The sequence below is a fragment of the Mustela erminea genome, chromosome 4 (assembly GCF_009829155.1).
Source record: "Mustela erminea isolate mMusErm1 chromosome 4, mMusErm1.Pri, whole genome shotgun sequence".
NCBI lineage: Eukaryota > Metazoa > Chordata > Mammalia > Carnivora > Mustelidae > Mustela > Mustela erminea.
Genome location: NC_045617.1, coordinates 8457793 through 8475227, shown reverse-complemented (window position 1 = coordinate 8475227; position 17435 = coordinate 8457793). Strand labels below are relative to the sequence as shown.

General features: G+C 48.4%; 1 protein-coding gene across 5 annotated transcripts in view; it reads left to right on the top strand.

The window, feature by feature from the left end:
* Nucleotides 1-17435, top strand: part of FNDC1 (fibronectin type III domain containing 1) — a 113574-nt gene that overhangs the window by 35900 nt on the left and 60239 nt on the right. For all 5 annotated transcript variants that reach the window (XM_032338582.1, XM_032338580.1, XM_032338579.1 and 2 more), the window contains 2 exons: nucleotides 11049-11255; nucleotides 17278-17376. In XM_032338582.1, the coding sequence (XP_032194473.1) occupies nucleotides 11049-11255; nucleotides 17278-17376 (306 nt within the window). The remainder of the gene's footprint in view (nucleotides 1-11048; nucleotides 11256-17277; nucleotides 17377-17435) is intronic.

Below are 17435 nucleotides of genomic sequence, written 5' to 3'. Positions count from 1 at the left end.
TGGTCAGACCTGAGGGTAAGCCTAGGTTCGGGTCCATCATGGAGCTCTACTAGTCTCCTCGGTGCCTGCCTCAAAAGGCTGATACCTGCTGTTGAACAGGTGTTGAATTATTTAACATGGAAATGATGAAACTAAGAAACCATGTAAACCACAGTTTGGCATCTTTATTCCTTCCCTGGCATTCCTTTTATTAGGAAATACCTATGGTCATATGAGAAGTGGGTGTTTCATAATCTAAAATTATGAATTCTTGCCTTTCCTATCAATAGTTCGTCAGAACGAGCACTGACCTTCAGGTGTATCTTCTTGCCAATTTATTTAAATGTGACTGATGTGGAAGGTGGAAATTCTAATCATAGTGTCCTGCTATGGGCCCTTTCCTGACCTGTTGACTTCAGAGCATAGTCACCACCAGGCTATACTCGCCACCCTGTCCATGGCTGGCCCGGCTACAGCTCCAGCATATTCCTGGATCCAGATTCCTCAGCTGTGAAATGCTGGGTCTTCATGGAAAGATTCTAGTCTCCTTTCTAAGAACCATCTCAGGTTCTAAGTTTTATTCTAAAGTTCTAGGATTCCTTTCAGCTTGGAAATTTTGTGAATTGAGGACATGAAGTGTATGGATTCCACCACTTTTATTGGATGATTTTAAACTTTGCAAGCAATTGGGAACCATTTGTATTACTGAGAAATGATTCTGTGCCTTTTCCTCCACTCCTTTGACTGTTTTGGGTCAGCGAAATCAAAATCATATTATTAAAGGGAGAAATGCTGAATTGCAGTTCCTAGGTGTTGAATTTGTGCCTGAGCACACGGAGGTGCACAGAATCAAGAATCATCTCCAGTGATCCACCAGACACACGTCTCCCACGGCCCGTTGTCTGTCCCACCTACTGCCCTTTCTCTGTGTGTGATGGCGTGGCAGACCACCACCCTGTGAGCCAGGAAGAAGGCCCCGTTAACATATTTAGATGGTGGGCGTCACTCTGGGTAAAAGGTCACTGGTGTAGCACACCAGTGAGCATTTACACACAGTGCTGCTCCCTTCGGGGCTCTATCCCATAATGTTGGAGCCAGGCCAGGGGCTGCTGTGTGCCAGACTTGTGCTTAAAGTGTACCCCAGTCCAGAATTTTTAAAGTAATTACGATCAGATGGTCCTATTTTCTCACGCTAGTTTCAATTAACGCCCTGGCCCACAGGGAATTAGTAATGTCTCTGGCCTGATTTTCTCAGTAGCTTTCTCATGCAATCATGAGTTTTATTAAGTGCAGTTTACAGGGCAAAAATCAGTTTCTGCTCCCCAGCCTGGATGGTGAGCTGCCTCAATGGTAGGGTGCTTTGATTTACTTGTCTTTGTATCTCCGGGGCCTGGGTCAAGCACACAGTAGGTGCTCCATAAATGCTTGCTAAACAGAAGTGCATTTGGAGGCTGCTTCCACTCACTCAGTGTCTGCGCCTTGGGAGGGGAGATGAGCAGTGACAAGGCTAGGCTAGGGCAGTGTGAGATGCAGAGTGGGGTGTCAGAAGGTCAGGGTCACCCCTGGCTAGTTCAGCTGCTGCTGCTGGCGGTGGTCCTGGGCAGGGCAGAGTGTTGGCCACAGAGGGGGGCGGCGATCAGTCTGAGATCCTAATTCTTGCCTTCAGTGTCTTGGAATGACATGGAGTACATTTGTGGATTGGAATTCCACGAGGTGGCTGGTCTGTGAAGACGAGGTGTGTATACAGCAGGATCCATCTGCTATGGGGATATCCCTTCCTCCTGGGGCCTCCCATCTTATCCGAGTGCCTCCTTCCAAAGTCGCCTCTCCCATTAGAGTGTAGACTTCCCCAGCCTGCAAGCCCGTTCTTCAACAATGAAAATGTAGGCAGTGGAATCTTGTTTGCAGAGCTGTGTAACTTCTCCCATTAGAATGTTCTTGGGTCAGAACAAAGGCCTCAGGGGTTCCAGCCCCCACAGAAATGCCTGGAAGGGAATCAGGAGCTGTCGCGGACTGGAGAGACATCCCCCCCCCCCCGCCCCGACATACCGTGCGTTTCCTCCACATCGATGAATGTATGTGCTCACAGACTTTCCCATCAGTGAGTGCCTAGGAAGCTGGTGACCGGGAGTGAGGCCGAATCCCCAGGTGTGGGGTGGGTGCTCTCTTCAGAGGCTGATGAGGGGCTGCTCCCAGGGCAGGGCAGGGCCTGAATGCTGGAGAGATGAACTGTCCCCATCCGTGTGGCCTTCATGTCCTGCAGTCGTTAATATACCTAATGCTTCTGATGAGGTCAGCATCTTGGGGGCCAGCTGCCACTGTCTGATGGCAGACCCCTCACAGGATTTTCCTGTCATGTCTGAGTGAAAAAGAGGTCAGTTATGTCCCTTGTGAGGTCTCTGAAGGGGGATGTGGTCCTTATATAGAATCCCTGCAAATGCAGGTATTAGGCCTGAAAGACAGCCTTTCTCTTTGAACTTACCAGCCTGTTCATATATCCTAACCCGGTCTTCCATTTGCAAAGGGCACGTTGGGTCACAGTAAAAAGTTGAATTAATCAGCAGCCACTCGACAGAAACAAGGTCTTTTATTTCCAGAAAACAAGTGCATTACTTACGGCCCTGCTGAATGAAAGCAAGGCAGAAGAGCTTTAGACTAAAACAAACAAACTGAACCAAACAAACCTTGGAACAGAGACAGTTTTCCTCAGCATATTTCCCACTCCTTCATCTTGGCTTCCATAGTCTAGGAGGTTGACCCCATGTTACCCTGCAGGGTGAAGAAATGCCAGATGTCTGCATTTCAGCTGTTGAGGAGATCAGGAATGGGCTGTTGCTCCTCTTGCTTTCCGTGGCCCTCATGGGTCCTCAGGAGGAGCTTCTGGAGGCAACATTACCCCCAGAGTCATCCAGAGCAGATGCTTCCTGTGACAGCCCCTGCCCATCTCCAGTGGAGGAGACCTCCACAGCCGAAGCAGCTCCCTGATCCCCCCATGCTGTGTCCATGGGGCTGGGCCAGGGCTGGCTCCCTGCAAGCTCCTGTCACAGATGGCTGAGGACATCTGTGGCTGGTATTGTCCTTCCAGGCTCAGAGATGAGTTGCTGTCCTGAGGGGGAAGCAGACCCTCGCTCTGCCTATACTGGAAGATGGTCGGCTTAGTGTAGGGAGCGATGCCTCTCAAAAGGCTTAAGATCTGTAAGAACTGAGGGATGTGTCCATGGAAGTAGTTGCTGAACCTCTTCATTCTCACGCCCGGGGCAGGACTTCACAGTCAACTTGTGCAGAGCCCCATCTCGGGTGACCTGGCATTTTGCAGCCCTAGTGTTGTGGGGTGACATTGCCAGTATGAAGTCATTTTTACTGATATTCATAGCACTGCTGGGGTCAAAGTCAGCCACGGATGGACACTTTGGATGCCAGCCTGAAGCTGCTCATGTACCAGGGGTTCTCGCGGCTTCTCAGACTGGGCTTCTCAGAACCTGGGAAGACGCTGCCCGGCCAGGAGTCCTTGAAGGCACAGGAGACACTGGCCACGTCCACAGGAAGTGCTTTCTGCATGATCTTTCAAAATGTTACTTTCTACTTTAAAATGAACACCAAGATATTAGAGTAGTCTACAAGACTGAAGTGGGATTTTGAGAAAAAGATTATGAATACGTTGCCTTGCTCCAGGCTTCTGGGATTCCACCATCTTCTTTGCTGTTAAATGAACTTCAGGGAAGAGTTTGAGGAGCTCTGCTAAGGGATAAAGGGATTCCACAATCTTGTGAAACCGACAGCAGACAAGACAAAATGACCTCTGTGGAGAGGTTCCAGGAGGGCTTACTGTATTTGCTTTGTTTCTGAGACAGTCCTCTGAATTTTGACGGTCACCCTTTAGGGCACAAGTGCTGGCAGCCTCACACCAGCCTGTGCGGTTGGCCTCTGACTACACTGTCCTTTCTCTACTCCATGCCAAGTAGGATGCCCTGTGGCTCCCTCATCCAGTGACAGTCTGGGTGTCCATGCATGATCCCAGAGAGCAGGAGGGAAGAGTCTATGAAGAACTGCACAGGTCCTGGGGCAGGAGAAAGCTTGACCAAAGACACTTAGATTGGCTTGTTTGTTTTAAGAATTAGTGTCTGATGTTTTAGAAAGGCTCTTTGGACTTCCACAATCCATAACATTATTAGTCACTGGCTGTGGTGTGTTCAGGGGAGATCAAGGTTGTTTTTCTTTCTTTTCTCTTCTTCTTCTTCTTTTTTTTTCTTTCAAGATCTTCTGTCCTCTCCTAAACCCTGGAAAGACAGTGAGGATGTACTGCCTCTAGGTGTGGGCTTAAGGCTGCTGTTTCAGTAGCTCTGAGGGTGGCGAGATGTGTGCAAGTCGCAAAACCATTCTCCCTCATGTCCCAACTGCTCCCCAGGATGAGTCAGGCAGGCAGGCCGTCGGTTTGGCTGCCCAGGTGCTGGGCTCTTCATTGCATGGTGTTTCCCAGAGCGCTGAAACGGACAAATGTCAAGAGACTCATGTGATGAGTGGCTCCTGACGGAGCAGAAGGACTGACTTCCCTTAAGAGCAGCGAGGTCTTGGGGACAATGTTGGCATTTTCTCTAAGTAGTATACTTGTGGCATGGAGGTCATGGACAGTGATTCCTGGAGCAGCAGACCAGATCCTTCACTCCGCGGTGTCTATGAGGTACCAAGGGGGACTTTCTCCCAGGGCAGGCACCATGCTTATGCCATAGTGTGGCTGCTGGTGACACCAACTCTGTAGCCGCTAGGAGTTTCTGAACAAGAGTGAAGTGGAGACAGGGAGGGTTACAGATCCAACAGACCGCAGGTCCAGCCCAGTTTCCTGCCCCTGCTGTCTGGCTTTGAAATTCCCCCTTAAGCATCCTCAGCCTCACTTTGTAAACAGGGCATTTTTGGGCGATTGTGAGGACGTTTGTCAAATGCCATCTACCTGGTAGGGATCCAATAATTTATGAAGGTTGGTGACAGAGTGACAGTCACTATTCTAAAATAAAGAAATAAGGTACCCTTTCTCCTTATTGTTAAATAGCTAGGCCTATCCAAATATCACACAAAAACCTAGTAGTCAGATTATTGGGATGTTTTTTGGAACAGAAAACAATAGCATTGAAAAGACTTCAGTTTAAGTGTTGCATATGTTGGTGTCGAAGGAGAGTTTCGTGGAACATTCAGAAGTGTCTCGAGACGACGAGTCAGAACTCTCTCAGGAAGGAGCCCTTGGCCTACGTCACTCCATGCCGGGGCTGGGCCTACGTCAGTGGCAGGGAGTCCATACTCTGAGTGGGGACAGCAAAGCCCACATCCTGTCTCTGTTCTGGCTGTCCACAGTTGATCTGCACACCCTCTAATGCATCTTCCCTCCCCTTTTCCTGCCCTCCCTCCTCTTCTTTATGCTTATTTATCAAAAGTACACGTCAGCTGGGGCACCTGGGTGACTCCGTCAGTTCAGCATCTTCCTTTTGCTCAGGTTATGATTCCAGGATCCTGGCGTAGAGTCCCTCCCTGGACTCCCTGCTCGGTGGAGAGCCTGCTTCTCCTTCTCCCTCTGCTGCTCCCCTGCTGTGCACTCTTGTTCTCTCTGTCAAATAAATAAATTCTTTAAAAAAAAAAAGTTCTGGAACACTGAAAAGAAATTTAAAAAATAAATAAAATTTTTTAAAAAAAGTACACAGAAGCTTTGGACTCGCACCTGGCTCTGATAGAGGTGGAGGCTGGGGCGTGTTTTCACAAGCCCTGCAGGTGCGTCTGATGCACTCTGCGGGATAAGGGTCACTGCACTGGCCTCATAGGTTAGACCCCTTCCGGCTGTACAGACTGGTGCCCCTGCTGCCCTCAGGGTCTGATGTTTGGGAATTTGGGGGAAGGTGCTGGGGGCAGAGGACAGGGGAGCGGAGAGCCAGATAACACATAGGCCAGCCCTCCTGGGCCATGAAGAGGAGGATTGGGACTGTCTATGTCTGTGAAGCTGGGCGGGCAGTGAAGCGGGGTGCCAGGCTGCTCAGTGGAGCTGTGTGCTGAGTGATGGTGGATGTTCTGTAGGAAAATGAGCATGTCCTGTTACCTGAGACCGGGCTGAGGAAAGCGGTCACTGGACAGCAGTGGTCATGGACTCTTTTATGCCACCAAAGAGCAGGGACTTGCTCCGAGTAACTGACAATTGTTAGATGTTGATGAAGAATAGCGCTGCCAGTTTATGGTGCAGAAAAAGGGGTCTGGATTGGACCACCTCATAGCTGAGAAGGTTTTCAGTGTGAAGAGTGTTTGGCAATAGCGCTTTCTTCTGCTTATGTCTGGTTCTTTGGGACACATATTTTTGTGCCCCCTGTATGCAAAGCATCACCGTAAGCTCGTGGTCCAGCCATGGCTCACGTTCTGGAGGGGGCGGCACACCCATCCAGGGAAGCTGATAAATGGGGGGTTTCCTCTTTATCACAGTCTCAAACACATTTAATTAAACAATTAATGTGTGCTTAATGGAAGCCGAGTACAGCTTTAAATGCCTTATGTGGATTATCTTATAAAACTCCGTATGCTGTCTATACTTTACGGAAGAGGAAACTGAGCTTCAGTGAAGGTTCTCAAAGTCACCCAGCCTGGGAGTACTAGACTCGGATTCAGACCCTGACTTCGGTGCCTGTGGAAGCTGAGTGCACAAGCAACCATGTTCAGCCAGTGCTGGAGTGTAGATGGGCACAGCACCTTGTTGATCCTTTGATTTTTAAATTTTTTTCTTTGTGAAAAGAACCGATTTTGATTCTGTATAACTTCAGAATGTTTGCAAATTTTCGTAGCTGGCAGGAGAGATCTGCAGAGATGTTCTAGTCCTGTCTGGCTTTCTGGAGTCTGCTATAATCCAGGTGGTAATCGTCACACCCAGCTGCCCTGCCAAGGAGACAGTGTGTAATCAAGTGCTGTGGGTCTTCTGCGATGGACCCATTCTGAGTAATCTACCTGATTCTGTTGTTCCAAGAGCAGTGGAGGCGGGACTGTATCCTGCCAAGTTTAAAAGATCCTCTGTGCCGGTCAGTGTGAATGTGGTCACTCGTGGCAATTGCGACTTCCTATTTTCATGATAGAAGACTTAAGGGAGATTTATCAGAAAAACTTCATGGGGCTTAAAGAAAATACTAAAATAATTTCATGGCAAGTGAATTTGAACCATATGGGTAGTTTTTTTTTTTTTTAATGTGTGCATCAGCTTAAAAGAAGATTACCAGATGACCTATAAAAGGTCTTAAGAAAATGGTTGATGGTATGTATCCCAGAATATTAAAGAAAGGAAAATTTCAAAATACTTGAAAAAAATTACAGTTGGTTTTTCCTAAAACCAAGGTTTGGAAGATGGGGGACTGTGTTGAGGGGGCCGTTTTCACCTTACTCGGTGGTTTGCAGAGTCAGTGACCTCTGTGTCTGGTGGGAGGAGGTCTCAGGACGGTCTTTGATGAGAGGCCTTCTCCTATTCATTTGCTACCTGCTGTGTGTACTGTCTGGTCTATTTAAGTGTGCGTGCACACACACACACACACACACTTAATGCCTACTGTGCCAGGCATTATACTCATGCCCTGAGGAGGGTCTGTCTAGCTCAGAACCTTGCTTCACATTCCTTGGCAGAAGAGGTTAGGTGGTTGGCGGGATGGCACATGGGGTGACGGGAGAGTGGAAGTGGAAGGCATCTAGGGAGATGAGAATGGAACCCAGCCCGCAGTGCTTGAGTTCATGTCCTCACTTGACACTTAGTAGCCGTGTGGCCTTGGGTCAGCGACTTCACCTTTTCAAACCTCAGTTTTCTCTTGGGGATTATGACATGTATCCTACTTAACCTGGAAGCTCTTGTAAGGACAATTAAAATAAACCATGTGAGGGCTTACGGTAAACTGTGAAGTTCTATGTAAAGCAGGCAGTGTGCTTGGTGGCTGGGGCTAGCCTCAGCCCTGTTCCCCATTCCCCCTTGCTCAGGAGGCCGGCCTCATTCTCCAGCCCTGGTGTGGGGTGGCTACAGAGCAGGTTCGAGACTGTGGTGAAAGCCCATACAGTTTGAGGGCAGCAGTGTGGCTGATGCCTACTGGGCCTGGCAGGAATCAAGACAGAGTCACAAGCTGGGCACCTGAGGCAATAAACTTGTGCCATCTGAGACCAAGGTCCTTGTCCTTGGAACCTTACTGTTTCCTGTTTCTCAGGGACCCTGTCATGGTTCCCATGGTCTTTTTCCTTTTTAGAGTTTTGTCAGTGCTTTACTGTTGAGTGTCAGGGGTTATCTGTTTGGAGTAGAGACCTGCTGTGTTCCCAAGGCTCAGCAGTGAGAGTGCATCCTCCCGAAACACTTTGCCCTGTGGTGTGCGTGGCTGGAAGTGTCCCAGGACTGGAGGGGAGCCCCATGGCAGAGAATACTATCTCCATTCAATAACTGATTTTTTTTTCCCGACTCCTATAAGACCCACATGTGTGTTCTCAGTACATTCGCCCATTTTGCTGGTGATCACCCAGAACTCCCAAGCTGATGTGTTGCTTTCTGGAATGATGGGAGCATTGCCAGAGGCCACAGAGGGATTTAGAAAGAGCCGGGATGGGGGTGCACCGAGGACAGTCCAGCTGATAACAGCACCATGAATATCTGTCCCATTTACTGCTGTCTCAGGAAATAGACCGCGGTGATAACCCTGTCATTTCTGCCCAAAATACTAGCAGTGCAAATGGCCGGTGGCAGCTTGAGCAAGCATCATTTTCAGCCCCACATCAGTGAGAGGTTGCCTTGAGGAGGTATGAACTTTTTACAGAAGTAAAATAAATATCCTATGTTGTTGACAGGGATAATTTTCACCTTATAAGCTTTTAAAAAACATAGTACCGACCCTTGTCCAAAGCTGGGAACCCCATGAAATCAAACCCCAACCTCAGGTGGCTCACCCTCAGGGAATCTGTGTCATCACTCACAGGAGGGTCTTCTGTTGAAACTGAGTTTTGTGCATGTGGTGACAGTTTGTACAGGAGGCACATAAAGGGGAACGTGACTTAGAAGCTGTAAAGACAGAACGAAGCAAAGGTTTTTGCTTCCTGTGAAATTTTCTCTTGACTTCTATGCCCCTGCTCATGGCTCATGTCAAGTCTATTTTGTGCCTTTGCACAAAGCTGAAAAAGGCACAAACACTATCGCTGAGAAAGTCAACTTGGTTATGTGTTTTGTTCTAATGAATGTCCTCTGCCAATCTGCTAACTTTAAAAACAAACCAAAACATTGTTGTTGATAAATGAGACTAAACATACTGCTCGTTATCCAGATTTTGCTTCTCATATGTGGTTTTTATGAGACATTTCCCTCAGTATTTAAAAAAATTCCCACTCAGGCCCCACACAAGGTCTATTCATCAGTGACCAATGCTGACAAAGGGCATTCCTGTTCACCTCTGTGACACAGTCACCTGTGGACAACTCAAACACTTAATAAGTTTTAGTAGCCTGGACCTTTCTAGGAACATGGGCACCACATTATTAAGGCTATGAATGAGAGATCCCCATTGGGAATGCATATAAGCTACCAGGTCATAGGATTAATGTAGGAACTCATACAGTTACTCCGTGCTGTGCCATTAATGAGTTGGCTTATCAGTATTGAATAGTTTGGCAAATTATTTTCTTTTGAACTATATAAATGAGTGTAGTTATCATTTCTGCAATTACTTGATGGTCCTTAACTTTTATAGAGGCTAGTCCTTGAAATTGAGAGCTTACCTCCAACTTGGAACAAAACTGAAATCAGTTTAGTAGAACCCTACGGAAAGTGGTTACACTCATGACCCCAGGCTGTAAGGGCAAGTTCTATGTAGTTAGTCCTTTGGCTGCATTTTTGGGTCAAAATCAAAAAATCTTAATAATGACCATTGTGCATATAGAGAAAAGTATTTACTGAACCATAACCTGGTATTCTTGTAGACGCCTTTAGGAATGAGGGTGCCCAATAACTGAGTAGGTAATCTCCAGCTCATGTACTAAAGGATATTCCTTTTGATTAGAGTCAAGACATGGGCACTGCGTGTCTGACTTTTCAGAATAACCATCTCCAATGGCTATTGATTTATTGCATTCTTGAAGTTCACACTAACTTGAGACATTAGATTTTATTTTTATGTCTTTGCTTAGCTGGGAATTTTCTAGTCTAAAAAGTTAGTTGAGAATTGACTAATAGTAAGGCCAATGTAGATGGTTGAAGAATAATGCCTGGGAAGTACCTGGCTTCTGTAGGTGGAGAGATGCTCATTAGCCAAACTGTATCCCTGATGTCGGGCCAGAGTGCGGCTAATGTCCCAAACGGGCAGTGTGGTCGTCACACCCTCCCCGCGCCCGCCTTGTTGCCAAACTTATCAGCTCTTAATTGATGTAAAAGCAAGACTTTGAACACTAAGTATTGGTCACCAGAAGGCATTGCTTTGAAAAAGTTAACAATCAGGGTGTCTCTTGAGATTGCTCATTTATCAAGAGGATTTCTAGACATCGATTTCACAAGGAAAGAACACAGACTGGGGATTGCTGCTGTGTCTGTCTGGAGGGGCAAGACAGCCGGGTCAGAGAAACCAAGGTAAAACACAAAAACCAGTTAGCATTTCACTCTTAGGGATTTCCTGTAAAAACAAGGAAAGCCTGTCTTTTCAACCTTAGAGTGGAAAGTGCTTAGGAAAGGACTGTTAGAAATAATGCACAAGTGTGTTTGCTCTATTTTTACACTTGACCTTTGGCTCTCACAAGAGAATATATAGTTTTGGCCTTAAGAAGGCAAAATAGACAAGAAGGAACGTTGTAAAACATCCAAAATTTCTGGCTGGCAGCCTCAAAATGACTTCTTGAGACCTCTCTGTCTGAAGCGCGGGGAGGAACGGGTGCATCGAGTGTTGATACCCTGGAGAGAAAAGTGTTCCTACTAGCACTGGTTTACCAAAAATGGATGTTTTGAGCCCAGCTGCTAATTGTTGCTGCTCCGTCTTTAGACAGACTTTACAGACTCAGCGGTTCACTCTTAGGGGTATACTGTGTAATAATTTCTGTGTCATGTCCCCTTTAAGAAAAGGAAGTGCCAAACAAGCCCTTGCGTGTCCGCGTCCGATCCTCAGACGACCGGCTCTCCGTTGCGTGGAAGGCACCGCGCCTGTCGGGAGCCAAGAGTCCACGCAGATCACGGGGTTTTCTTCTGGGCTACGGAGAAAGTGGCCGGAAGATGAATTATGTCCCACTGACGAGAGATGAGCGGACGCACGAAATTAAAAAACTGGGTGAGTTCGATGTTCTATGGTATCCGATGTGTTGGTGACCTTTGCCATCACGTCAACGTTTAGAAGCTCGTTCATAAGCGAAGATTGTATTTGAGACGCGGTGCTGTTCCTTTTCCAGGTATGAGGATGACTAGCTGTGCTCTTTGCTCTGTCCGTCCTCCGTGCCTTCGTCCTTTCAACCTGCAGGTAGTGGCAGGACGAGCCCCCGACGTGCGCCTCAGCTGCTGCCTCATCTCAGCACCAGTTCCTTGAGCCGGGCCGTTCGTTACCCTGGACGTGGGAGGGAAGCTGATGCTCTTCGCATCTTGTCTCTGCTTTCACCATTTTGTTCTTTCAAGCTTTGTCTTAGCTCCCAGGACCCTAGACCTTGGGTCCTTTCAAGATGAAATGTGGCCGCTGGTAGAGTTGCACACCGGGCCCGCCTTCTTCCTTTGCAGACCCTTGCTGTGTGAAGGACGCTTTGGCCCTGGGATGCAGATGGGAACGTCTGCTGGAATGGGGAGAGATGGTTCCAGCTGGGGTCGAGGCCTGACCTTGGATGCTCTCACTCACTGACAGGTCTGGACAGTGGCGGAGGCCGCAGTCCGAGCAAGGCGACGCTGCAAACTCCTGCTGTTCCCTCCGTTTGCTCACACCCCCTGGCTGACCGGAGGAGTTTGGCGGGAGGTGCCGGGGAAGCGTGGGTTGCCCCTTTGTGTGTTCTCCTCCCACAGGGAAGCCAGACTGTAGAGAGCACATGATCTACTCAGTTCCTCTGGGCACAGGTCACGTAGGGCCTAGGGTTGGGCAGCAGAGCCTGGCGGTTCTGCCGCTCATACTAGAAAGCATGCTTGCCCCATGATCTCCAACATAGCCGGTGCCAGCAGCAAATATGTTGGCCCCACTGCTTATTCTTCAGTCTCTTCCAAATTGGATCAGTACTTGGATGAGGAAGGGGGGTTCTTTATTGGACCCTCCCAGAAGACTCCAGTAGGACCTGGTGATCTCTTCACTTGGTGATGCCAGCCGGGCCGGGCCTCTATTGGTGAGATGGGCTGGAGGTGGGAAGGAGAGCCGGCTCCGGGCAGAGGAGCCCAGAAGGGCACAGAGCGGAAGGTCTGTGCTATGAACAGAGTCACTGGTGAGAGGGCAGTGGTGTCTGTGTTGCCTCCTTAAGTCTTTGTCAGACTTATGGACAGGCAAGTGGCGGGAAATGAGACAGGCGAGACAAAGTAGAGAAATGGAAGCCAGAGTGAGGGTTCTAGGCTTGCAGCAGTGAGGACCAGTAGTTTGGAGCTCAGGAAACAGCCTGGTGAGACAGGTGATGGTGGGACCAGGGCTGCCTGTGGGAGGAAGGTCTGCTGGCCCCAGGTGCCCCGAGTGCTCCGGAAACACAATCCCCTCTGCTCAAGGCATGACCACAGATTCTGGAATTTGGACAAGAAGCTCCAAGTTCCTCAGGACGCCCAAGGCCAACCCCGTGGGCCACATGGCAGGCGTGTTCGGGGCTGGTTTGAGCTGGTTGGAGACACTAGTGGAAGCCACGCTACATTCCCTTCTGGTATAACCAAGAAGTCACTGTCCTATTCAAGCTGTCTGTTCAGCCACCTGCTGAAGAACCTTGAACAATTCTGGTGGGTGTTCTCCTGGGCATAATATACAAACCTTCTCAGTATTCAGACTCGACAGTCCTCCAACAAAAAGACAAGCTACCTCTCTTCTCCAGTGCCACCGGAAACCACGTGGGATCGTAGAAGGCACTGGAGACATCTGAGCTGAGCGTGTTTTGTGAGACTTCAGTATTAGCAGCGAGACCTAGAGCCAGAGGCCCCGTCATCTGGAGACGCATCGGTCATTCATTCCCAAACCTACCCCTTGCCCTGAATAAGTGTACTCCTCGGGGAAATGGGCCAGATTCTACCCAGAGTATCAGCAGCAGGGGAGTCACTCCTTCTGCATTCCCGAGGCTGCAGGGCAGCATGTTTCCAGTGGGAAGTTTTCATTGTTCTGAGTCCTTCGTAGATACCATGCAGTAAAACCTGGTTTAGTGCGAACAAGTTTCTCACCTGACCGGTGCTGCTGTCTCTTCATTTGCTTGGTAGTGACCCCTGGCTCATCCAAGGGCAACAGACAGATTTTTCTGCTTTTTGAACTTGAACCAATGTGGGAACTGAGGTCAGGGCTGGGCTCCGGTCCCAGCCTGATAGACAGTGCCTCCTACGCCTCCACGACGTTTTGGCTTTTGAATTTTCACCAAAAAAAAAAAAAAAAGTGTTGGACTTGCCATCCCCAATGCTCTATGAGACTGCCAAGAAGAAGAAGAGGTCTCCCTGGACACTTGCTCTATCATAATGGGGAGGATGCTGTGAGTTCCAGGAGCGGATGTTGCAGTTGGACCTGCTGTGTCATGGGAGGCCAGAGTCCTCATTTCCTCCTATGTAGGATTTTACTTATGTTTATGACCGAGATGCCATTGAGAGCGTGGTGCCCACAGAGAATGGTCAAGGAGACCTGGAGAGAGGTGGGGTCCTGTCAGCAAAAGTCCCACCCGCCCACTCATTCACAAAGCACATGTGACTAGACGTTTTCCGTGTCAGGCCTCTTGGGGTACCGGGGCCCCAGCAGTCCCTCACAGAGACAGATCCCAGACAGGGTGTCGTGAAAGCAGAAACCGTAGAGTAGGCACGGGGGGCCTGAAGTGGTGTGGTGGGCACCGCGGGCCAAGCCCATCCAGGGGAGCATAGACAGCAATGGAAGACAGAGGCCAAAGGACACAGCAAGTGCCCGGACTCACGTGGGAGCGGGACAGTACTAAAGGAGTAGTGCGTGAGTGTGGGGCCTTCAGGAAGTTATGACAGACAGTCCCAAGTTCAGAGCCGATACACTGGCTCTGACAAGGGGCTGTGGTGGCTGGGGCGTCAGGGGGCACTGGGCTGATGATGCTGGGGTCATTTTGGAAATTTTATCTCCAGAGTACCAATAATCAGGGGCGCAGAACGGAGTGTGTTATTGTACCAGTGAGTCTTCGTTATTTCTGTGAAAAAGAGATTGTTGCTCCATAACCAGCACTTGGCTCTGGGGCCTCCTCCCTCACCTGCTGTAGTAAATCCTGGCGTCACACTGGCCCTAACACCTTGTCCATGACTGTGGTTGGGTCATCTCATCCCCCTGCCCCTGGTTTCTCATCTGCAAAGAGGAGACTGTGAGAATAGCTTCTTCATGGGGCTTTTGTTGGGACTAAATGAGGGGCAGGCGTGACACACTCAGCCCAGCCGAGACCAGAACCAGACACGTGGACTCTTCTGGTTTATTCTACTTCATGGTAATCTCAGGCCAGGTTTAGTGTAGAGAGCTAGCAAGTCAAGAATCTGGGTATTAACAACAATCTAGGAACTTTAAGAAATACATCACAAATAAGTAAAAACATCAGTTGCGGGAAATTATTCATTTCTTGGGGGCTCTTGATAAATGATGGCACACTGCTTTTTAAGTTTCTTTTTTTGTGTTCCTGGGTTGGGAGGTTAGATGGCAGAGTTTTTCTTTGTTGACCTTTGGCTGCTTCCTTTGTCAGTAGCACCAAGAAATTAACCATCCTATGGGACTTCTCTTTTTGGAAGCTTAGTTTGATGCTCTATGAATCCCAGTGTTACAAGCTTGATTTTTCTCTTTTATGAAACATATATTTCAAAATCCGGTGGTAGCATGTCAGAACCTTAGCCTAAATAATAGTTTACTCATCAAAGCACGAGTTTCATTTGCCCTATGTGTGTGTATGTATGTGTGTGTGTGTGGAGAGAGAGAGAGAGAGAGAGATAGGCTGTTCAAAGTTTGTCAAATAATATCCCCTTCCCATGAAATGTGACTGGCTATTGCAGTTTGTAAGTTGCTCTGTGTGAGGTTTTTGAATGTTGATCTCCTTTTATGTTTAACTGACATGCTGTTTGCAAAAACAAAGGGTTAATTTTCCCGTTACTGTGAGAGTTTGCAATGCCTGAAGTTCCTGAGTGTTACAGAGTGCCCGAGAGTTACAGAATCCCCGAGTGTTACAGAGTCCCCAGTGTTACAGAGTTCCCGAGTGTTACAGAGTCCCCGAGTGTTACAGAGTCCCCAAGTGTTACAGAGTCCCCAATCCCGAGTCCCCAGTGTTACAGAGTTCCCGAGAGTTACAGAGTCCCCGACTGTTACAGAGTCCCCGATCCCGAGTGTTACAGAGTCCCCGAGTGTTACAGAGTCCCCGAGTGTTACAGAGTCCCCAGTGTTACAGAGTCCCCGAGTGTTACAGAGTCCCCAGTGTTACAGAGTTCCCGAGTGTTACAGAGTTCCCGAGTGTTACAGAGTCCCCGAGTGTTACAGAGTTCCCGAGTGTTAGAGTCCCCGAGTGTTACAGAGTCCCGAGTGTTACAGAGTCCCCGAGTGTTACAGAGTCCCCGAGTGTTACAGAGTCCCCAGTGTTGCAGAGTCCCCAGTGTTGCAGAGTCCCCGAGTGTTACAGAGTCCCCGAGTGTTACAGAGTCCCCAGTGTTACAGAGTCCCCGAGTGTTACAGAGTCCCGAGTGTTACAGAGTCCCCGAGTGTTACAGAGTCCCCAGTGTTACAGAGTCCCCGAGTGTTACAGAGTCCCCAGTGTTACAGAGTCCCCGAGTGTTACAGAGTCCCCAGTGTTACAGAGTCCCCGAGTGTTACAGAGTCCCCGAGTGTTACAGAGTCCCCAGTGTTACAGAGTCCCCGAGTGTTACAGAGTCCCCGAGTGTTACAGAGTCCCCGAGTGTTACAGAGTCCCCAATCCCGAGTGTTACAGAGTCCCCGAGTGTTACAGGTTCTCACTAGCATCTCTGTCATCTCTGCAAGTTTTGCTTAGGTATTACCTGAAGGTGTAATTGCCTGATGGTGTATTACCCGATGGTGTATTACCTGATGGTGTATGACTAGGACTCTATCATACTAGGGAGCCTGGGTGGCTCAGCCCATTAAGCATCTCACTCTTGATTTGGGCTCAGGTCATGATCTCAGGGTGGTGAAATGAAGCCCCATGCCACGCTTCACACTGAGCATGGAGCCTGCTTAAGATTCTCTCTCTCTCTCCCTCTCTGTCTGCGTCCTGCCCTCTCCGTGTTCATTCTATCTCAAAAAAATTAAAAAAAAAAAAGAAATATATCATATTGCTTCATTTTTATTCTTAAACTAATTAAGGCCGTTACTGGAAACTCAGTCAATAGAGCTGGGAGTTAGGCATTAGAAACTCCGGATTCAGAGAAGATTCCGAGTCCTTCTTAGGGGCATGACTGGGGGCAAATCGATTTTCTCATGGTTTTATGTCCTTACTTATAAAGTAGAAGGCCAAATTGGAATTTAATCAAGGTTTCATCTGGATCCCAGATTTTATGATTTCATGGTACTCAAGAGTTACAAGTTTTATTTCATCATTGTAATTTTTTTCCTAATAGTTTTCAAGTTTAGATTCGGTTAGGTACTAATGGAGTGTGGCGTAGAAGGAACTAACTGAAAGAACAATCTAGAAATAAAGGATGTGTTTGAACTCCGACATTTGCTCTTAGCAAATCTTCGGAGGCTCAGTTCTAAGGAATTCAGTTTCCAAGGGCCCAGCATCCTGTCTGCACTGATAACCTGGTACACTCACTCTTCTTGTCTTGCTCCCTTCTTTGTGATGACAGATAAAAGCCCAGAGTGAGCCCTCTTCTCTATTTGGAGGTAAAAAGAAGTTGGGGGGATTCTGTGGGCAACTATATTATTGTTTTCTTTTTTAAACATCGGTCATCTTTCTTCAATGTTGAGGAAATAGAAACCCATTTCTCAAGAATTACAGGTAAAGATCACTTCCACGTTTTCTCACACGATAGTGTTTTTCTTGAGCCTATTTTTCTAATGTTCTTGGTCTCATCTTTAATGATCCTGAAGAAGTTGGAATGCTCCAGAAAGACAAGATGGGAAGGGAGTGGGGCTGTGGGTTGGGGATGCGGACACAGAGGGTGTGTGTCCCGGAAAGCCAAGCACGGAGCCTCACCCATTGCCGGTTGGTCCACAGCCTCGGAGTCGGTGTATGTGGTCTCCCTGCAGTCCATGAACTCACAGGGGCAGAGTCAGCCTGTCTACAGGGCTGCCCTAACGAAACGGAAGATTTCAGGTACGTTTCCAAGGACGAACCTGCTCACGTCCTGGTCTGTGTGGATGCCGGGTTGTTTC